The sequence below is a fragment of the Monodelphis domestica genome, chromosome 7 (genome assembly GCF_027887165.1).
Source record: "Monodelphis domestica isolate mMonDom1 chromosome 7, mMonDom1.pri, whole genome shotgun sequence".
Lineage (NCBI taxonomy): Eukaryota > Metazoa > Chordata > Mammalia > Didelphimorphia > Didelphidae > Monodelphis > Monodelphis domestica.
Genome location: NC_077233.1, coordinates 50,874,055 through 50,898,279, shown reverse-complemented (window position 1 = coordinate 50,898,279; position 24,225 = coordinate 50,874,055). Strand labels below are relative to the sequence as shown.

The 24,225-nt window shown below is 38.7% G+C and overlaps 1 protein-coding gene across 3 annotated transcripts in view; it reads right to left on the bottom strand.

Annotated features, from left to right (window-relative positions):
* LMCD1 (LIM and cysteine rich domains 1) overlaps positions 1-24,225 on the bottom strand; it is an 88,029-nt gene that overhangs the window by 5,512 nt on the left and 58,292 nt on the right. For all 3 annotated transcript variants that reach the window (XM_001374941.5, XM_007500143.3, XM_056804573.1), the window contains one exon: positions 13,778-14,113. In XM_001374941.5, the coding sequence (XP_001374978.3) occupies positions 13,778-14,113 (336 nt within the window). The remainder of the gene's footprint in view (positions 1-13,777; positions 14,114-24,225) is intronic.

The window sequence follows — 24,225 nt, the reverse complement described above, 5'->3', positions numbered from 1 at the left end:
TTAATCCATTAGTTTCATGATCACTTAAAAGTAGCTGGGCAGGTTAAGCCTCTGGGAGTTAAAGTATGTTTTCTGCCTGGCCAGCTGAAAACATTAAAAGTTTTACCATTTCCAGGGTCAAGACTCCCATGGGAAAGGAATTAGCTTATTTTTTCCCCCTGGTGTGTACGTTCAGAGGATATTGAATGGCCTATGATGGAAAGCTCAGGGTTCTGAATTTCCTTCTATTGTCTGGGGGCCCCGAAGGCCTGGGGGGATGTTTTTAAGTAATAAATTAAGGCTTCCTGGTCATTTGCAGTCCAGGGGATTTCTCCACTGGGTGGGAGCTTGGATGGGATGCCCTCTGAAGAACCTTTTCAACTGATCTGTAACATCGATCATGTCTTGGGCTCAAAGGCTTCTTCCTTATTCCGAGGAATTGCTCTCAGTTCTATAAGTCAGTTTTGTCTTTTCAGGGTGCACATGGGGCACATCTTTTGATGCTCATTTTCATTTTGAAAACACCAAGAGATCTTTGGTCCAAGGAGGATGAGGCTTAGAATCCAACACCATTATTGGTTAAAGAAGAGAAGCCGTGTCAGAGGAATGGGAAAGAGGTAGATTATTTAGAAGAGCTAGGCTACTGAGTTCTCCCAAACGATTTCATGGCCCAGGACTGCTGGGAAGGAGTCTGTAGTTCTGGGAAGGCAGGACTAAAGCTTGTCTAATAGAATAGGCAAAACAAATTCCCAGCGTGACAGTTCATTAGGTGGATCTCTCTCAGATCACTGCAACTTCCCTCCCTGGCCTTGCCTAAAAAGATAAGCTCTTCAGGTCACCTGAATGCTATGGGTAGGATGTCAGATTGCCCCCGTGGATATTAACTAGAGAGCCGTGGGAGCTTGGAATCTGTCAACCAAGCACCTGATGAAGAATCACCTTTACCAAATATCCAATCAATGAGTCAATAACTCTCCATTATATTATTCCCCCCAACAGAATGTGAATTTCTTGGGATCCGAGATTATTTTTTGTTTTTGTTTTTATATCCTTAATGTCTAGTCCCTTAATCAACCAATTAACAAATATTTAATAAGTGCCTATTACAGGCACTATGCTAAGGTCTGGATGTACAAAACCCAAACCAAAAGAATGCTTGACCTCAGGAGGTTTGCATTCCCTCCTGGAAACAGCATCTACAATAACAGATGATCTGGTGTTGGCAATTGATTTTATGTAAAAGTAATGAACCTTTGGACTTGGTCTAAAGCAAGTTGATTCCATACCATATGAAAGGGCCTTAGGATCTAGAACTAGAAGGAAATGAAGGGCCAGGGAATCCAATTCCTTCCCCAATGCCATTTTCAAAATGAAGAAGTTGAGACCCAGGGAGATTTGTCAAAACTCAATAGGCAAGAATTGGGAGAACTAGGATTTGAACTCAAGTCTTCTCCCTTTGAATTCAATTTTTTTTAAATCAACACTATAGGATCAGAGCTATCTTAGGTGATGTTGAGAGTCACTAGTATTAGAAATAATATCTCTACTCTGAAAGAGATTCTCTGACCTCTTATTATATGATCGTCACCTACCTGACTGCATCTATTCTCATGGACGCTCTTTCTGTTCCTGGTTTCAATTTTCTCAGCTGTCCAAGAGTGCTTTGAGGAATATCAGTGTTTCTACTGCCTTACACTTTCTCTGACTACAGAATTTATTTCTTTCAGTAGCCTTTAAAGCAAACAGCCTAATTGCCATTTTATGAAAACAAGATGTTCTAAATAACAAGGTCTGTCAACACGTCAGGAATTAATTTCTTTTTCTTTTCTTTTTTTTTTTGCCAATTTGCTCCTTTCCATTGTCTCTTTCTTGTGAAATCTTAAAAGATTCCAGAGAACAATGACTTTGATGACTGAGGAGAATCTCTGCACCCCAAGTTCCAGGTCTCGATCATGGAGCTGAGATAAAATCATGACTATTTAAGAAAATTATTGGTTAATAAAAGTGGGAAAGGGGAGAGCATAAGATCCTAAGGAAAAGGTTTTTTGGTTCTGGCCCCTCCTCCTAAGCCTGAGTAAGCTAGGGGATTATTTTTCACTTTGATAATTTTCTTAATTATAATTAAGATTAAAATAAAATAAAATAATTAACAAATTCAGTTGTTTTTATTTGTCAGGACATAAGGCAACTCAGCCACCCTGCTAACTGCTATACTTCCCAAGGAATATCATGCATTATATAGTCAAACCTTACTGTTCCTGTTTTATTATGAAATATCTAGATGGCCAGTGGGGCCTGGAGTTAGGAAGATCTGAATTAAAAACCTGCCATAGATGCTTACTGGCTGGGGGACCCCCAGGAAGTCATTTAACCTACTTCAGTCTTAATTTTCTCACTTGGAAAATGAGAGCATTGGATTCAATAGCTTCAAATTTTCTCTCCAGCTCTAACTGTATGAATAATGCTCTTTCCCTTCCTCTGGCTTCTTTGTTCCTTCTCCTTTTCTACTCCATCCTTATTTAACCCTAGCTCAACTTTCAAACCCTATCTCAAATCTATTTTGTCTCTTCCATGAAGCCTTTGATAACGTCAGTCCTCACTTATCACATAGAATTACATAAATTTAGTATTTTGAAGGATGATTTGAGGTTGTCTCTCCTTATCTTTTAGTTTTAAAAATTATTCAACTGAAAATCAAGAGGTAAGTGACTTGTTTAAAGTCACGACTACTAAGTAGAAAAGTGAGGTTTTGGACCCAAGTCCTTTGATTTCAAATCCAAGATTATTTCTCCATCCAATGAAATCTTGAAGTGTCTTATTGTTATTAGAAGGAGGGAAGGAGTAGTAATTGTGTCAGGATCTAAGATGAGGAATACTTAACTAAGCTGATATTTCATAAGCAGCATTAAAGCAGCAATCATAGACACAGAGAGCAAAGTCACGTTATTATTGGAGAATAAGGGAGAAGGATGCTTGTTGACTAATTATTCATTGATTTGGACAACATTTGCCATATAGCCCATTTGCTACTCAACCATTGCTCTTTGTTTGACCAATCATCTCTTTAATAATGGCCATGCTGTAAGAGCTTATGTTTTTCTAGCACAGTGAATATAGCATGTAGAACTTGTTATTATCTCATGGAAGGTTAGACTGTTATAATGGTGAGCCTGTGAAAGTGGGTTATATGTTCCCTTTAAAATCTGGAGGACTTAAGTCACAGATGTTGGCTTGATCAAGAGCAGAGGGTGTTCCCTCATTTGTAAAGAAAGGGAAACAGTATGTCTAATGCCTTTCTTGAAAATTATAGAAAAAACATTTCAAATTATAGCAAATGATTTGGTAAAAAGTGCCCTGAAATAATAGACTTTTAAAAAGGGAAAAACAGTTATGATTTTCAAATTTACTTTGAGATGGGGCAGTGTTGTTCAGCAGAGATCCTCTCAGACCCCTTTTATGAAAAGATTGGAAGCACTTATAATTGGCATTCTATTTGTTTTTAAAGAATTTAAGAAATCTTGGTCACTTATAGAGTTTAAGCATTTGCCACCTAGTCTTGTCCAGATTAGGAATAAGGTGAAAAGAATATACCTTTATTAAGCACATACTATCTGTGAGATACTGTGTTAAGCATTTTAGAATTCTCATTTCATTTGATCCTCACCAGAACCCTGGGAGTTGGGAGCTATTGTTATCCCCATTTTACAGTTAAAGAAATTGAGGCAGACAGAGGGTAAGTGACTTGCCTAGAAATGAACAACTCAATATCTGAGCTTGGATTTGAACTCATGTCTTTCTTCCTCCAGGCCAAGCATTTTATCTACTCTGTTACCTAGTTGTTTTATTGTCATAAAATATGGGAAATTACATTTTTTTTGTGGAAAACATGTTCAAAATCTTATCTTATAATTTTTTTATAAAACCCTTACCTTCCGTCTTGCAATCAATACTGTGTATTGGGTCCAAGGCAGAAGAATGGTAAGGGCTAGGCAATGGGGGGTTAAGTGACTTGCCCAGGGTCACACAGCTGGGAAGTGTCTGAGGCCAGATTTGAACCCAGGACCTCCCATCTCTGGACCTGAGCTCCCCAGCTGCCCCCTTCTCTTATTATAATAAGTGCATAGAAGAACAAGAATATATCTTCCCCTGATCATTCAATTCAATAAGCATTTAGTAAGCAATTGACTAGCTAATGAATTCTGTTCAAGCATCAGCTAGACTGGAAAAATAAACAGAAAGGGTTGCCGCCCTTGAAGTGCTTGCTGTCTATTACAAGGACAAGGTAAGAGAACAGAATTGAAAACATCCCTCAATGGAGAGGCTCGAGAAGTCCTTGATAATGACAGAATCTTCTTTTACTCTTGATCAATGACCGATTTATATTTTATTTCAAGCAACAGCAAACGAATATTGTTAGGAGTTATGGGTGCTCTCCTTGTGTTCTACACGCCACCAGCTCAAGGTGATGGAGGAGAAAATCCCTCCAGACTGGGGTGGCTTAACACTCTAACCCCATTGGCTTCAATGGGCAAGAGTCCTTTCCCCATCACACACAGTTCCCCTTTGGAAACTCCTTATCTGAATGCTTGCCCAGGCTAATCCAGAGAGGCTTGGGAAAATCTCACTATTAGAATACAGTAAATATTAACAAAAGAGCCTTAAAGCCGAGCTCTGGTTTCTCTCCAATGCAAATACTCACGATTTATTTATAAACACAATCTCCCTATTTCCTCTTATGGTGATCATTCACTCAAATAGCTCAGCAGACAAGGATTTCCCCCCAAGTTTTGTTTCTGAGGACTGTGGCACCCTCTCCCTTCTTCATTCGGAGGATATTTAAGGGGGTGTGTATACAGCATCTATATCCCCCTTATCTCCCATCTCAACTTCTTTGGGAAGGAGAAATGGATTTGTTATTGAACATAATGTTCTTTTCTATCAGGGGGAAAAACATGAACATTTTCATACTTGAAATTTTTCAAGTCTCTGTATCATATCTATTATGGAGAGAGAAGGAGGATTCATCTGCAGCATAGCTGTTGAGTCTGTAATGAGGTCTTGTTGGGCACAATAACATTTAGACGGACCATTCTTACAGAGGAAAAATAATGGAAAATCTTTGGATTTACAGCCAGAGGTTCTGGGTTCAAATCCTGTATCTCCCTAGTATGAGATCTTGGGAATTTCTTCTCCCATTAAAAAGACAGTTGTACCAGAATTGCATTTCCCAGCTTTCAATCCGAGGCTATGGGTGCTGGATGGGGTGGCAGCTACTTGGTTCTAAATAAAAAGGTACTGGCTAGGCTCAAAGAAAGGACATTATTTAGGGAACCCTGAAAACTGATAATTATTTAGGTCTATTCCAAGAGCTATTCTGGTAGAGTAAATAGGATGTCTAAGATGTTTATTCCATCCCTGCCCTTTCTGTTTATTAATTTTTTCCCTTTCTTTTACCTTATAGAATAAATGTTGCATGAACATATAATGAAGCCTGAGGATGGGTTCTAAGCCAGCTCTACCACTTACTTAATCCCTCTGGGCCTCAGTTTCCATGTTTAATAGGGAAGGAGTGGATCAGATGATTTTTTGGTCCTTTTGAGCTCTAAATCCAATGAGGCTTTATTCTTCTGGTGTTTGAGCAGAGCTGTGTTTTCAAATTTCCAGAGAAGATTCAACAGGGTAGAAAAAATGTTGACTAACCCACAAGCCAAACATTTCCTTGGCCCAAGTCCTGGAAGATTCATTTGCCCACAAGAATGTACCTTAGCAGCAGCCTATACAAACTCCAACTAAATTCTCAAGTTGCCTTGAGTTTCTGTCTGCATCCTAGACTTTTGGCTGCTAAGTGAGGGACCTGGTTGAATTTTGGGACCCTCCCAGTCTTATATGGCCCCCAAATGTTCATCTACTGAGATTCTGGAAGATTGGACTCTGTGCTCTCTCGGTCCCTACCATAGAATTCCAGACCAAATTAATGGAACATTATGAATGGAAGCAATATCCTAGTTTTCCATTTCCTTTTTTTTTCCAAATCACTCAAGCCTTTTATTTCAAAGCTATAATTTTAATTATTTGACTTTACAAAAGGAATTATGGAACAATAAAAACCTGTATCCAATAATGGGGATTGAGTAAACTTTTGTATTTTTAGGCTGCAATGGTTTGCTGACTCAGGGTATGGAGTAGCATCATGGATTACTTTCTGGAAAGGATCTTGGGTACACATAGAAGAATCTAGATGACTTAGGGTCACAAAAGGAATGAGGGACAGAGGTAGGATTTGAACTTAGATTTTCTGACTATAGATCTAGGACTCCTTTCCTCTAGTTGTACTTTGCGGAAGAGGAGAGAAATCTTGGGGCCAATGGAATAGAAAAGAACTGGAAACCTAGAAAAGACTTTAAGAAAGTCATTTCCCTGAATGAAACAATTTGGTATAAAAGCTGACACTCATTTTTTAGCTCTGCTCCCATAAGTCTGGGAATACTTCTAAATGTCACCCATGTGGATTAGGATATTGAAAAATAAGGGATATCAGCAAGACTGAGGCAATCTTGTTTAAGCCCCCTAGATGCAACATTATTTAAAACCAACTAATTAGGGGTCCTTGGCCTATGGGGGTGTATTGGGGGAGAGATGGGGAGGCTGAACAAATATTCAAAGGTTGACTTCTCATTTTAATCTTTCAAAGTGTAGGCCTAAAAATTCTATAAATTCATCAGTACTATTTACCCTAAACCCTTTGGACGCTGGTAGACAACCCTGGCACTGAACCCTCTATTAGGATCTGCTAAGAATTCCCCAGAACTTCTCCCACCTAAACTAATGAGAAAATTGAAGGTAAAAGTTGTGGACCAATTTTTTTAATTAATAAAGTTGGTTTAAATTACATAATGGGCAATTAATGCCAATGGGCAGTTAACTTAATGGGAAAATAATGAGAATTCAATTGATGGTTAATTAATGATGGTGGTTAAATTATTAACTGGTATTTCCCCCCCAGTGATATTGCCTTACATAATATTCATTTTTCAGGCATTGTATCTGAATCTTTTCCCCTGTGGTTTCTTTCTCTTCTTTAACCTGGTATCTAGAAGAAACACGGGTTTTATGAGTTGATTCAAAAGAGACAAAGGAGAAGTTTAATCATGTCACTTCCCTGCTGAAAAAGTCAAAGGGTTCCCTATTGCCTCTGGAATCAAGATGAAGAACTTTTCTGTTTAGTTTTTAATTTCCTTCACGCTTTAAGTCCAGCTTATTTTTTTCAGGTTGATGACACATTTCTCCTCTCCACATGGATCTGTGTTTTATTCAAACTGGACCTCTTGTCATTTTTTATACTCGCTACCCCATCTTGTGACTCCTCTGCTTATAATATACTCTTTTCTCATCTGCAATTTTCAGAGTCTCTGGCTTCTTTTGAAACTCAGGTCAGGTGCCACTCTATACACAAAGCCTTTCCTGATTCCCCCTCCCTTCTAAGAGCCTCCTGAAGTTGCCATTTATTAAATTAATTATATTGTATTAATCCTTGGGCTTTTCTTAAAGCCAGAAGGAACTTTAGAGGTCATCTAGACCATTCCCTCATTTTATGTATATGTGGTTCTTCCAAGGAGGTCAGGAAATACTTTGTTTTCTTGATTCTTAGACCATTCTTAATGCATGTGTCTTGATGAATGAGTAAATGAATGAATTTGGTTTAGCCTTTAAGTAGGCAAAGATTGCCTAGCCAATTTTAGAGTGTCTTGTAATACAGGCTGGTCATTTGGACACGAGAAGATGCTGAGATGATGATGGTTAAATTACATAAATTATAACATAATTATATAACATAAATTATATAAATCAAATAAACCATCAGTAGATCAACAGGAATAGATCAAATAGGAAGTGATCAAACCATTGGCCTTCTTGGTGGAACTCGGGATGACTAAAGTCCAAAAGTAATGAGAAATACAGGGCTGTGGACTCTACTCAGCTCCTGCAGGACCACATAACAGCAGCTGACAGACAGTAGGTCCAGAAGTAAGGAGCAATCCCTTAAGGTGACAGCATGCAGGATCTGCACTAAACTGGAGGTAGATCTGAGAAGTTGGCTAGAATGTGGGCATTTCATTGAACTTGGTTCAGCAAAAAAAGACAGCTTGGCTAGGAAGTTGTTACTCCCTGAAAAATGGATTGTTCTTGTCCTCAGGCTCCAAACAAAAGAAATCCTCACAACAGGAATTCCACATGGACAAAGAAAGAAACCCATGTGGAAAAATCCCTTGGAAATAACTATTCCCATCTTCTCAATGGCCTTACAGTTTAGGAATCATTTTTTTTTTCTTTTTAGAGTAGAGGAGCACAGCGCAGCTATACTTTGCATCTCTTCTTGGTCTCAGAATTCAGTTCAAGTTAGAAAATATTTATTGGGCACCAAGCACCATGCTAGGCACTCATGATGTTCTATCTGCTATCTCATTTCCTTTGTCTGTCCTTTATATCTGGAATGCAATCTCATCTTATTTTCACCTCTGGGAATCCCTAATTTCTTTCAAAGATTTACTCAGATGTCACTTGCAAATGAGCAAAGGTCTCTCCTTAGCTGCTCTGATGAACCCCCCACCAGTTGCTAGATCCTTGTCCTACAAATAATCTGGATTGATCATGTATGTGTTAAGTATGCATTTATTTTGTAGATATGAGTCTCCTGGATTGCTCTGCAGAACGTAAACACCTTGACTGCTTTTATGCCCGTAGCATAGTCTCTGGAACATAACAGATGCCTAAAAAACACTTACTGATTGATGGTATATTGATGGGTATCAAAGATGAAAAAGGAAGCCTTAAAGGAGCCCACATTCTGTCCAGAATTATATCAAAAATAGGGTGATGACCTAACATTACAATGGATACCAATGGGATCTAAGGATGAGCAGTGGAGATTGAGAGATGCTGTAATGGGTAACTGGCAGCTTAAAAAGAGAGTTGAACTTCCATTTGTCTTGGATTAGGCAGGACCCAGAATGGAGGGAGGCGAACCTGAGGCTACCTAGAGAAATAGTGTCATGCCCAGAGTCAGGAGATTCATCTTCCTGAGTTCAAATTCAGTCTCAGACATTTACTAGCTGTATGATCCTGGGCAAGTCACTTAACCCTCTTTACCTCAGTTTCCTCATCCATTAAAACGACCTGGAAAAGGAAATGGTAAACTACTCTAATATCTCTGTCAAGAAAACCCCCAAAGGGATCACAATGACAAGATTGGAATAAAGGAAAAGCAACAGAATAAGCATCAGAGGTAAAATTTGAGTCTAGGCTTTCGTTGGACATGGTCAGCTGGCCTAAATTTCCCTCTCCTCTCTACCAGTCTAACAACGACAATAAATAGCATTTATATAGCACCTTAATGTTTGCAAAGACCTTCGAGACATGTTAACTCATTGGATCAAGGCCACCGTGGCTTTTTAGAATGCTCTCTTAAAATTCAGATCCATTGGACTGCAAGATTTTCTGGGAATCTTGTTCATTCCTTGATTCTGTAAATCCCTGTAGCTGCTGAAAAGGACAATTTTCTCATCTAAATAAGCCAGCCTTACCATGATAATTCTTATGATTATGGTTTCCCCCCAAGATTTAGGTTTCTCCTGTAGGCTTCAGTTCTAAAGACTAAGCTGCCTTTCTGACATCTGGCCAAGTTAGCTTCTCTTATTAGATGGGCACAGACTTGCAGCACTTACCCACAAGCCACCCCCCCATCTCCTACCCCCCAGCTTGGTCTTAAGTACAGAACAGAAAATTAACAGGTGCAAACAAGGCTGGAGGCACAAAGGCTTCATTGTAGGGGCAGCTTAATCCACAAAATGTGCCTTTCTTTAGGAGCTGGGCCAAACTGCAGAGGCAGGAACATCCCTCCTTGCATCCACACAAAGGAAGCTAATGTTAACATATTAGAACAAATTCTAAATAAGAAACAGACAGTTTACCAGGCCGCCACATGCAGTCTCCTACCAGCTTCTGCTCCCCAGCCCCGAAGGGTAAACAGGGAATTACAGAAGGGAGATTCTTTGCTATTTGCCTGGAATAAACCATAATACACAAACTTGGAAAAAATATCTTCTCTCTACCAGGGGGAAAAGGTCAACTAAACTCTCCCCAGCTCAGGTACCCCCTCCTGCAAGTAGGATTGGCTTCCAATTCTAATTCTGTCCCTGACCCGAGTGGCCTTGGGCACGTCTGTTAATTGCTCAGAAACCCAGTTCCTTCATCTGCACTGTAATAACAGCTAATACTAGCTTGTATTTCTATAATGTATTAAGTTTGCAAAACTCTGAGTTTTCCTTTGATAAGCAAGGGAGAAGGCTTTGATGAAATGATCTCTAAAGCCCCTTCCAATACTAAATCTAATATGTTTTTTGTCCTATAGTCCCAGACTTGATTCTAGGGTCAGGATTCTTCACCTGGGGTAAAGGGACTTGACAAAGCACAAACTACATTATGTCTTTAAGAGTTTCACTACCCTGTAACTGAAGTTTAGCGTTTTCTTCAGTTATATAAGTGGTGATGTTAGTCACTCATTTTTAGTTGTGCTGGACTCTTTGTGACTCCCATTTTTGGGAGCAAAGATTCTGCAATGGCTTGCCATTTTCTTCTCCAGCTCCCTTTATAGATGAGGAAACTGAGGCAAACAGTGTTACTTGACTTGCCCAGGGTCACCCAGCCAGTAAGAGTCTGTAGTCAGATTTGAACTCAGGAAGATGCGCCTTCATGTTTGACCCAGCACTCTACCCATTGTGCCACCCAGCTGCCCTTATAACTGTAGACAACAAGTGTTATACTGAGAAGGGATCCATAAGCCTTGTAATATTGCCCCAAGTATCCTTGGCTAAAAGGGTTAATGATTCCTGCTCTCGTGGGGCATGGAGGTGGGGGACCACTACTAGATTTGTTTGCTAGCAAAATGAATTGTGAGAGACTCATGGCATTACTGGCACCTTTTCACAATGAAAAGGATCAAGGATTTAGAGTCTAAGGGTCTTGATTCCAAGCTTAGCTTTTCCAGTTGCTGACAATTGAACCTTGGACAAGTCATAGGCTTTTTGTGTCTGTAAAATGAAGGGGTTAGACTATAACTTCTACCATCTATCATCTCCTTCAGGGAGCTTGCAGAGACTTTGAAACCTTGATTATTCACTTGGCATCCTATCTCGTTTGTTCCAGCTTTAAGTGTAAGTCAACTGGTGGGAAACCCAATTGGAGTACAAAATGGAGCACCACAATTGGATCTCTTTTTCTCCTTGGGCCACTGGGATGACATTTATTCTTAAATACAATGATAAAGTCATTGCCCATTAACAGCTGAAGGAAAAAAAAGAGTCAAAGTTCTTCAGTTTTGCTCTGTATCTTACTTTCCCAGAGAAAACAACGTCAGAGGAGGCTGATCATTGGCTCAAAGACCCACTTAAATGATCTCCAGCATGTGATTTTTTCTTAGAATCTCCCACTTGGAAACTCTTGGGCGAATATATTTGAGTCAACACTCTCCAAGCTCTGAAGATATGCTTTTGGCTATTAACATGTCAAGAGATCATATTGGTGCTTCCAGACAGAAGCTTTAGTCCTAAAGGTTGTAGTCCTCATGTATATAACCCTTTTCAATTTAGAAAATATTGTTTTCTCAACAACGCTATGAAAGTATGAAGTGCAAATACTGTTATCTTTTTGTAAAAATAACTCTTACCTTCTATCTTAGAATTAGTTCTAGAATAGAAGAATGGTGAAGGCTAGGGCGGTTGTGACACTCATCTCCATGTCCTGGTGGCTCCAAGATTATCTTTCCTTATAATGTAGAATAACATGTTCTTCAATAGCATTCCCTGGGCTGTCCCAGGTTCTCTCTACCTCCTCAAATGTGCTCCTCGGGTTGTTGTAAGAATCAAATGAGCTAATATTTATAACGTGTTAGGTACAGTGCCTGATACACCATGAGAGCTATAGAAATGCTTCTTTCCTTCTCTTCCTCTTCTATCTCCTTTATCCCCTGCCAGTGTAATATTATGGAAAGAGCCCTGGGCTTAGAGTCCTAAGTGCTGGTTTTGAGTTCCAGCTCTGACTCTAGGAATAGCATGGGGGAAAGGATGAGGTCCTTAATTTCAAGGTCAGAAGAGCCTTTGAATCCTACCTAATAAGTCATTTTATCCTATGTGCCTCAGTTTCCTCATATGTAAAATGAGCTGAAGAAGGAAATAGCAAACCACTCCAAGAAAACCCAGAAAACCCCAAATGTGGTCACAAAGAATTAGACATGCCTGGAAGATGACTCAATATCAATTGCAACAAGACAGAAATGGCAAGATGACTGAATTCAGTCATAGGACCTCAAACTGCAGCTCTGCTGCTCGCCAAATGTATGGCCTTGAGAAAGCCTTCAGAAACTAGTCTTCAGTTTCTTCATCTGATAAGCAAGATGTTTGTATTCCCAACCAATCAGCTTCCATTAAATGCCTCTTATGACCTAGACAATGGTCTGCATCAGAGATGTGGTCCCTAGTATTATCCAAAACAAATTAAAATATGATTGGTAAATATTTACCAAAACAAATTAAAATGCAGTAGAACATAGATAATGCTACTATGCAGTTTTCCAAGTCAATATGCTGCCCACAAGGAATCTTATGTACAGATTCTAGTTGAGTTTGACTACATGATTTCTAAGGCTCCTTCTGGCTCTAGACTGTATATCCCTATCAATTATACAACCTCTGTAGGCCTTAGTTTCCTTTAAAAAAATGGGATGATAATTCATGAGAGAGAAAGCATGGAACAAGGAATAGAGAGTTGCCTTCCTGTGACATATTCTGGCTGGAAAGCCTTAGACAAATCATTTAATGTCAGTGGCCTAGGCATCTCCTTTAGACTATGAAGTACAAACAGTTTCTTTGTTGGGAGTTTCTACCACAAATGGGATCACAGGAATGGACCAAATACAGTATGACCTGTCTCATTGGCTTGTTGGAAGGCTCGGTTAAGATAATTGATATAAAGTTCTTTGTCAGAACTTCAAAGTGTTAAATATTTCTGAAGAAAAAGAAGAAAATAGTTTATGGTTTATAATAGCTAAAGGAAAAGCAGGAATAGTGAGAGAAATCTGGATGTTGGGCAATTAACCCTAAAAGCTTAATGCTTTTGTTGACTGTTATCACTTTTGTTTATAAGAGAAACTTGTCTTGCAGTCCTAACTTAGAGCAGCTAGTGGTTCTTTGATTTTGCTATGTGTCCTCAAAATAGTTGTTGATAGACACCATCATCTTGAAAGCCCTTGGTGAAACTCAAGATAACAAGACTGTTTCTATGCAAGAGTCAACCTCTGCTTCTTTATAGGATGACAGAGTTGGAAGGAACCATAGATCTCCAAATTCCCTGCCTTTGTCCTAGCTCTATCGTAGGTCTAGAATATTCTTCCTCTTCACTTCTACTCTTAGAAGCTCTGACTTTCTTTCAGACTCAGCTCAACTACCATCTTCTTTGAGAAGCCTTTTTTGATGCCCCCAAATGTTAATGCTACCCTCTGAAATTAGTTTGTATTTCATATGAATATATTTAATATTTACTGACCTAGGTACCCCCTAGTAGAGTGAAAGTTCTTTGAGGACAAGGACTGTTTCATTCTTTGCATCACCAATGCACATTGTTGGGCACAAAGCAGGTTCTTAATTAAATGTTTGTTAAGTTGAATCTAGACGAGGCAGGCCTTTACTTTGAGAGTGAAGGAAACTTAGGAACTTGGAATGAAACCCATGAGAGGCAAAATACTTACATATTCCACTTCCTTTGTTGAGTCACCAACACTTCCATTTGTGGTGGGTGGTGTGCTTCCTGCCCCTTCGGATTTTTCCTGTTGCTTTCCCTCATCTTTGGGCAGGCCACCTTGACCTGGGAGGGCTACCTCTCCCACTCCAAGGGCATCACTTTTATATTTCTTGACAAAATCTTCCATCAGTTTCACTTCATTTTCCAAAAGGCTGCGGCATCGAGAAGGGTCTTGATCATAAATTGGCAGCTGCCTCATCAGTTGCCGTCTGCGGAGGAAAGCTCCTTCAGTCCCTGTGACTGGTTGCATTTCTTTTGGAATCAGTTCCATATAGTGGATAGCCTGCCAATGAAGAAACAGGACATGGCTAGAGCCCAGAAGAATCTTTAACTGAGTATCACAAATAAGCACTAAAAGCCCATCTCCCTGTAAAGAATAATTGGTATTATTATCACTTGGGCTACCTCACCTTACTCAATAGGAACAGCAGGTGCTAATAAAAAATCATTTTTATCACTTACTCACTACAAATTGTGGGTTGTCCTAAGACAGGTCAAGCATCAATTTACAAGGTTTTGCATCCTAAAGTGAAGAGTGATGAAAATCTGCTTCCATTCCCATAATAATCACTATTGTCAGGCTATTTGCATTACTGTCTACCAGCTCTCATCTCTGGCAAAAGCCATTCCATACTAATTCCCATAATGCCTCAATTTATGTTGTTTCCCCTATTTTCTTCCTCTCCTAGACTTACCAAATCTGAGATACAAATATTATTTAGATTTGGTCCTAATCTCTTAGCATTTAAAATATAGAGGTGGTCAGAGGAGAGAAGGCCAAAATGAGGACTACATATATATATATATATATATACATATATATATATATATATATGCAATAGTTACATAATAAAAGTCTTCTATTTCCCTAGCTTAACCATTTTCTAAGTCATTATCCATATTGTTGCCAATGTCATCTTTTTAAAATTGGGCTATGATAATGTTTCTCCTCTATATTGAAACCTAAAGTGGTTCCCCAGTCCTTACTGAATAAAGTAGGAAAATTCTCCAGCCCTAGTCAGATCATATCTAGAATGTTAAGTTCAGTTTTGGGACATCATTAGTTTTAGGAAATAAAGTGGTCATTGGAGAATGTTCAGATGAGTATAACCAGGAAGGTGAAGATACCTTGTACCATATGGAGATTCATCAACCAAAACAAGGGTTCTTGGCCTAGAAAAAGCTTCGTTGGGTAATGATAGCTGTCTTTATATATTTAAAAGAACTGTCCCCTGGAATAGGGATTTACATTTATTCTCTTCAGTGAGCCCAGCTAGAAGCAATGCATGGGAACTCCGAGGCAAATTTAGGTTTGGTAAAAGGAAGAGCTTCAAACAATTAAAACTACCCCAAAGTAGAATGGTATGCCTAGAGAAGCCACGAATTCCTCTTATGGAAATCTTCAAGCAAATACTAGATGACCAATTATATTACACAGAGAATTATTTTTCATGTATGGGTTGTACTAAATTACTGTGAGGTCATTTCCAACTCTGGAAAAATTCAGTAGTTACTAATCATGGTATTCAAAGTCCTCCACAGTTTAGGTCCAACCTACCTGCCCACCTTATTCCCTACTCCTTGACTGTATTATAATCTGTGTTCTGGCTAAACTTTAGCAGATCTCATCTTCATAATCTTATTTTTGCCTGAAATATACGGGACATAGGTTCTTATTCTTAAGTCTATGACCTTTTAATTTTAATTCACAACTGTATTTCAATATAGTTGATCCCCTTCATAGCCCTATATGTTTTACTTTATGTGTCTAAAAATAATATTCTCAGAAAGGATCCATAGACTTCACCAGACTACTAATGGGGTCCGCTACTTGACAAAGTAAAGAAACCCTGGAGTGGAGAATATAAGAACCTGTTATTGCTATGGTTTGCTTATTATTAAAAATAACAATATTTGATAGAGCAAAATAATATCTTTTTTCAGAAGGGAAACATATCTCCTGATAAGATCACTCAATTTAAATTGAAATTTGGAATTTAAATTTGAAAGAAACAACTTGCAAATAACTTTGCTCAGTGATTCTCTGTGAGGCATAAAACATGTAGAGGCTTGCTCACCAAAGGTGGTCCCAGTGTCAAAGAACTAGATGTGAAATCTAAATGTAACAATAATTGCTTTTCCTAATTTGCCCATTCATCTCTTTTTCCTACCATTGTGAGTGTATTTGGACTGTCCTTTATACCTAGGATGCAGTTCTACCTTATTACTCCCTCTTACTTTCATTTAAAGCTCAGCATTTTCCTTATTATCTCTTTGGATTGGGGTTATAAACCCTAAATGATCACCCTAGTGCAAATATCAATAATATGGAAATGGGTCTTGACCAACGACATGTAAAACCCAGTGGAATTGCTTGTCGACTATGGGAGATGGGGGGGAGGAGGGGAAGGAAAGAACATGATTTTTGTAATCCTGGAAAAATACTCTAAATTAAGCAATTAAATAAAAAAATTAAAATAAAAAATAAAGCTCAGCATTTATTCAACCTCTTCTGTAGGAATTCTTATCATTTTTGGTATCATGAATCCCTTTGACAGGCTAATGAAGCCCTATGGGTCCTTTCTTAGAATAATTTTTAATGCACAAAGCAAAATATGTGGGTTTACAAAGGAAACAAATGATATGGAAATAGTTATAAAAATGTTTTAAAAAATCATAGATCCCAGGATAGGAGGCCCTGTTACTTAGTCCTTACTTATTCTATATTAGAGCTCTTTCTGACCTAGTTTGTTTACTGTTGTATCCATCCAGAGGAATTTAAGCTTCTTGTGTCATGCATTCTCACTGTCCAGTACAGTGTCTTATATGTTTTAGGGTCTTAGTAAGTGCTTATTCGATTGGACTGGATAGTACATGAGGTTCTCCAGACACTACTTTTATAAATCGATTAAAGGGTCACAGTTTTAGCTCTTGAAGGAACCTTAGAGATGATTTCATCTACATTACATTGATTGTATACCCCATTGAGGCACTTCAATGTCTCCTCTGTGGGATCAATAGTCAGTCAAGTGACTGTCCTAGTGGTCCACACAGAATAAACTAAGTGAAAGAAGAATTCATATTGTCCAAGGAATGGCATGCAGTCCAAAGGGAAGTCCATTGAGTTAGTTCACAAGTGCAGTATATTGTACGCAACCTGGGTACAGTCAATATTATCAGTTTATTAAGAAACATTTATAAAGCACCTACTATGTGACAGGCACTATGGTAAGCACTGGGGATAGGAAGACAAAAATAAAAATGTCCTTGATCTCAAGAAGCTCACCTTCTTTTGGGGGGATCAATATATATGCTCAAGGAATAAAGGATATAAAAATAAAGTCGTTAGTTAAATGGGGAGATACTAAAATCTTGGAGGATCAGAAAAAACCTGGGCCCAGAGATATACTTGAATTGGAAGTAGAGATCAGATCAGATCGGATTGAGTTTAGAAAATTTTACAATGCTTTTTGGAACATATAGCTGTCCTTGCATTGAAAGTCTTTTAGAATACCCTTTGGGGTTCTGGTGGCATTATATAGCAGTGAGTCAAGGTGAACCATGAATTCAAAAGAATTAAATCACCAGTGACCTAGTGATCAGAAGAGAGATACACAATGGGTATGAATTAGTTATGGAATACATGGTATGTTTCAGAAGTTAACAAAGAAAACATTGAGAACATGCATGGGTAGAAAAGGAGATACATTCATCTTATAAGAATGAAGGCTAACTGAAAGATAGCCCAACTAGTATATAGATCTCCATGAAATATTAAAAGGGACAGAGGAGACCTCCTGTCCTTTGGATTAATCCTTTATTTTATGGAAAGATGTGGAAAGGAATTGTACAAGATAGGAAACTGTGGAGGTGGAATTCTTAAGTTGAAGAGCTCACAGATTCACCGGTGTATCAAAAGCTGTAGGAATAATTAAATACATCATCTGGGTACTCACATATGCTTAAAGATGACTGACAGTGAAGGATCTGGACATTCAGATCAGAGAAACTATCCAAATCAGCTTTGATTTTCATAAGATAATGGATTTATAGCAGGAAGAGACTTTAGAGATCATGTAGTCAAGAACACACATTTTGTGGATAAGAAAACAAAAGTTCATCAAGGTTATGGGACTTAAGATCACTGAAGTAGTCAATAAGAGTTCTAGAATTTGAACTTGAGTTCACTGACCCAACTTCAGTGACCAATTTACTGCAACTGAAATAGTTTTATGAAAGTCATTGACTTCTCCAGATTTGTACAAAGAAGGAAACGTTGGAAAAATGTCATCCCTTTCAAATGAAATGTGGTTTTGGATGATCTAAATGAGGTTAAATATTTATCTAAACAATTCTAAAATATCTACTTTCTCAATCCTAAAATTACAGAGTAGTAAGAAAATTTATGGACTATCCAGTTTGACCCATACCTGGATGACATTATCCTCTACTACGTATCCAACAAATACTTAATCCTTCTTTTCTTGAAGACTTCCAATGCCAGGAAACCTACTCCTTCCCAATGGGCAACTCATTCCACTCCTGAATAATTCTCTTTGGAAATGTTTCCTGTCAAAAAGCTTAAATTTGCTTCTTTGTCACTTCCGTCCATCCCTCTTTATTTGGTCCTCTGAGACTAGAAGCAGAGTAAATCTAAATTGTCTCCTTTATGACTGACCTTCAAATAGCTGAAAGATTCCTATCATCCTTCTGTTTTCCCCTCTTTTCTTCCTCCTCCACCATTCAGTCTTCTCTATTCTAGACTAAATGGTTGCCAGTTCCTTCAATGGCTCTTTATTTAGACTTAATTGTCTTCCTTTTACCTACTGCCCTCTCCTAGATGCTTTCCCTTGTACCTGGAATCCAACACAATGGAAGTGGTCTGAGGAGGACAACATATGGCAGGGCCATTTATCTCCCTAGATAATTACATAATTGAAATTGACATTAATTCTATCTTGCTAGTTTTGCAACATGGATTTTGTTTCCCTCAAAATTAAAAATCAGTGCCTAATTTCACATACAGGCAGCGTGCCTAATTAAAAAATTGGCAGTCTAATTTTATATTACTTTTTCTAGAAAATTGTAATGAAATCATTAAAGGATTTAAAAACATTTCATAGTTAGCTGAGATCAAAAGTATTGGTGTCTATGCCCTAAAGAGTAAAAATAACATATTTCAAGGCACATAGAATTCAGAAATTGATTTGGGGATCAATATGACTGATAACTGTCTGATTGTTCCACACATAATTGGCTGGTTCTGACTCATTAGATCAAAATAATTATTACTAGTGTTAAGAGTCAGAAGAGGGGAGAAGGTGAAATCTTAAAGGAGGTTAAGTTTTGGGTTCTTTTTTCTGCCCAAGAATAGCATAACAATAGTGGTTAGAATGCTGAGTTTGCTTGTAGAAAGGCTTAGGTTCAGATCTTACTTCTGACACTAACTGTTGAGGTCAGGGTAATAATAACAATAATAATAAACATTTATATGGTTATAGTCAAGTCATTTAATCTCAATGTGGCTCAGGAAACTTCCTAGGATTTATCTATTAGGTCATAGATGGTCTGGGTTCTGCATTGGTGGAGGAATGGCCACATGACGAATTTCTGAGGATAAGGTTCTCAGAGCCCCTATTTGGGAGAAATTTGAAATGATCCACTTATACGCCATCTCAGAGCCAAGACAGCAGTATGCAATTTCCTAAGGTTAGAAGGAGATTGTCTCTTCTATGGCATGATAGAAGAATCATTGGGTTTTGAATCAGAAAATCTCGTTTGGAGTCCTGGATCACATTATCTGGCTGAAAATGTCTCTGAACCTTAGTTTTCTCTTCTGTAAAATGATTGGATTGGATAATTTCTTGGGTTTCTTTCTACCTCTAAAATCTAGGATCCCAGAAAGGACCCTAGACTTTGTCAAAAAGCAGATTCATCTCTGGTATAAAATTCTAGTAAAAACTTGGATCATATCCAGAATGCTTGGACTTGGACAATGCCTAGAAGGCTGGGCATCATGTCAAAACAATTCACATTATCCTGGTTCCTTCCTACAGGAGTTTACAACTTAAATATCAAATTCGCAGATTTTTTTGAAAGTCCTTTTGTTTTGATTGTCATTACTTTGTTCGATTTTAAAGTTAATTTGCAAAAGGGGAAAAAGTAAGAGTTTCTTAGCTTCTGAAAAAGTTCTCATTTTCTTTGTAATCTCTTCACAGTTAAGCACAAGGACTGATTGTCATCTGTGTTCAGTCATTTGTCCAGATTTTGTATCACCATCCAGTTAGCTAGACTTCACATCAAGGCTTCTAAATACTAGCTACTAAAATACATACTACTTTGACTATCAGCCTAAGGAAAATGGCCTCAACCATCAGACTTTCCCACAGTATCTATTGGACAGATAGCTATGTGTTTGTTCATTGCTTTTCAGTTGTGGCTAACTCTTTGGGATTTTCTTGGCAAAAAGATACTGGAATATTTGCCATTTCTTTCTCCAGCTCATTTTTTCCAGGTGAGGAAACAGAGGCAAACAGGGTAAGTGACTTGTCCAAGGTAAGGTGACCCAGATAGTAAATGTCTTATGCTAGATTAAGTCACGAGGATGAGTTTTTCTGACTCTAGGCCTCTTGCCCTAACCACTGCATTACCTAGCTGCTTTGGGCCAGCTAGCACTGGATCTGGAATCAGGAAGACCTGAGTTCAAATTTGGACTCAGACATTTACTAGCTGTATGACCCTGGGCAAATCACTTAACCATTTTCGTTTCAGTTTCATCTGTAAAAAATGAGCTGAAGAAGAAAATGGTAAACCACTCCAGCATCTTTGCCAAGAAAACCCCAAATGAGTTTAAGAAGAGTCAGACATGACTAAAAAAAGACTGAAATACAAATTATTTGTTTTCTATGGGATCCATAGTGTTGCATGGAATTCTAGTCCTTTAATTAGTTAGAGACACTAATGAGTTAACTCAATTCTGGCCAGGAGCCTGGAGTGAAGGGAGTTTCCTTCTCAGGAGACCAGTTTTCTTATTGTAGCTTTAAACATGGCTGCCTAGTTGGCCTTTTGCCATTTCACTGTAAAGACCACAGTTTACAGCTGCCACAGATGTGCTTATATGAGGTTACTATTGCAGGGCTGGCTAGGGATTAAGTAGGAAGTCAACTAATGACCAACTGTGTGTGGCTTGATGAGGATCAGATAGATTTAACTCTGAGTGTCAGTTGCTTGGAGCTGTCCTGAACCTCCAGGAGAGCAGGTTGTGAAATTCGGCCCCATTTGCCTTGGACTGTTTCAAAGATTAGTTGAAAAGATTGGATCTGTGTCAAAATCATCCATATGAATTACCCTGCCTTTCAAACAGATAGTTCTGCTTCCCATTGGAAGTAGGAATGGTTGGCCCCCAAAAATATTTTACACAGAGCATTTCAAGAATCTTATTTGTCAAAAAAGAATGGAGATGTGACATAAGTCCCTTTTGCTATCCTTTGTTGTTGTGTGTAAGCCTATTTGAAATTTTCTTGGTAAAGTTCTTAGAGTAGTTTATCATTTCCTTCTTTGGGTCATTTTACAGATGAAGAAACCAAGGCAACAGTGTTAAGTGACTTTCCCAGGGTCACATAGCTAGTACAGCATCTGAGGTCAAATTTGAACTCAGGGCTTCCTGACTCCACACTCAGCACCTAGCTGCCCTTAATGTGTTATCTTTAGAGATGGAAAAGACCTCAGAGGTCATCCAGTCCAATCCCTTTATGTCAGAGATGTCCAAAGATAAGATCCAGAAAGAAGTGACATCCCAAGAAATCAATGTGGCACACAGAGCTCTGGGTATGGAGCCAGAGAATTTAGCAGTATGAAGTAGCCAAATTCTCTAGCCTCCTTTCTGCCCCTGTATCATGAGATGGTTGGCCAAGATGACCTCTGAGGTCTCTCTCCTGGTTTGTGAAACATAGTAAAAGAACTCCTTTAATCCCAAAGTCATCAGACTTCCCACTGTCCAGATGCCACGCTGCCTCCTTCAAATGGACAAGTTTGAAAGTCCTAATGGAATCTAAAGACATGGGGCTCATTCCCATCAGTCTTTGGTTCTTTACTCTCACTTACCTCCCATATCTAATCGGTGGCCACATCTAGATAGTGCCACAGTCTCTATATATCTCAGACATCCTCTCCTCACCATTCACACAGCTACTACTTTAATTTCATTAGCTGGGTAGCATGGTAGAGAAAGCAGAGGACCTGGTGTCAGGAAGACCTTAGTTTATCTCAGATTCTTACTAGCTGAGTGACCCTGGCAAGTTATTTGACCTCAGTTTCCTCATCTGTAAAATGAGAGCAATTATAGTCCATACCTCAAAGAGTTGTTGGAAGTATAAAATAACCTATTCAAGATACTTTACAAACCCAAATTTACTATATCAATGATAGCTATTATTATTACTTCTCCCCTAGCTTCCCTGCCTCCACTCTCTCCTTTTCCCAATCCATCCTTCATAAAGCTGCAAGACATAGTTTTATATATACATTCCCACATACATAAATATACACACATTTCTATATAGATATATTCATATAAACATATATATGCACACAGAACATATGCATATACATACATGTATTTATATAGACAGACAGACATAGATGAATGGATAGACAGATAGATAGAGGATGGATGGATAGACAGATAGAAGGATGGATATATAGGCAGTTAGATAGAAGGATGAGTGGATAGATAGAAGGATGGATGGATAGACAGATAGAAGGATGGATGGATAGATAGATAGAAGGATGGATGGATGGATGGATGGATGGATAGATAGACAGTTAGAAGGATGGATGGATAGATAGATAGAAGGATGGATGGATGGATGGATGGATGGATAGATAGACAGTTAGATAGAAGGATGGATGGATGGATAGATAGATAGATAGACAGTTAGAAGGATGGATGGATAGATAGAAGGATGGATGGATGGATGGATGGATGGATAGATAGATAGATAGACAGTTAGATAGAAGGATGGATGGATAGATAGATAGATAGATAGATGGTCAAGTGATGCCTTCTCTAGTACAGGGAAGGGAGAGAGGGAGGGAGATGTCTGGGAAATTTAATGTAACAACACATAGATAAATTAATTTAAAAATGACAAAGCTGAAAAATTAATATTCCTAATATTAAATATCTAGTCTGATCATGCCATTACCCTGCTCCAGAATGTTCATTGACTCCCTATTTCCTCTAGGATAGAATACAAACTCCTGTGTTTAGCATTTAAAGCCCTTCCCAGGGTCTCTTATCTCTCATTCTAGGCTGAATCAACATGGCTTCCCATCATATATTCTACATTCAAGTAAACTGGCTCTTTCCTGCTTCATCTTCTGCCTCCCTGGGCCCTTCCCTTCTACTCTCCCAATGCCAGGTTTATTCTTCCTGCTTCCTTCTGCCTCTTTGAACCCATAGCTCACTTCAAGGTTCAAGTCTAATGGCTTCTCCTGCAAGAGACCTTTCCTAATTCTCTCAATTGTTAATGCTTCCCCCTCCCCATTATCCCCAATTACTGTGCATTAATTTCTAATGGATTTTGTCTTTGCTTACCCACATACACGATCCCCTCCACACAACCCCCTCCCAGTAGAATGTCCCCTTCTTGAGGCCAGTAGGGACTGTTCCTCTATGTCTTTGCATCTCTCTCCAGTGCTTACCATCATGCCTGGCACAGAGTCTGGTGTTTAATAAGTGCTTATTGAATTAAATTGCATTTCTCCTGCCAATAGGCTGCTGGGACTTTGCTATTTTCTCTATGAAGTAAATTAACAAAAAGGAGGTGGCTGAGGGAGCCCTTGGATTTGATCACTGCCATTTGTCCCTGCTCTCAATGCCGACAATCCAATTTTGGAGAGCTTCCAGCTCTTGAAATAGCCCTAACAGGACCAGAGAGTAGGAGAGCTGGAAGAGTTCTCTGAGATCCTCAGGTCTGGCCTCTTGCCCTTTACAGATGGGAAAACTAAGGCCCAGGAAGGGGGATTCACCTTGACTTGTCCCAAGTGACATGGGTTGTTAGAAGGATACATAAGACTAGAATGCAAGTCTTATGGCTTCTCAGTGCAGAATAGCTCCTATACCTAAGATATATACTTCAAAAGCTATTTCCTTTATTCCTCTGGCCAAGGCCAAGGTCAAGAGCTTGCTTGAATATGACCAAAGAAGAAAATTTATCCTTTGAGGATTTTAAGTGACCTTGGGAGATCCTTTGTCTTTGATAAAGAATATAACCGGCCCTTTGGAGTTGGCTAGAAATGAGGCATTATTGAAAGAGTGCTCACACTGGAGTCAGGAAGACCAGAGTTCAAACCCTAATGCTGAACAATTACTGGCTCTGTGACCTCGGATGC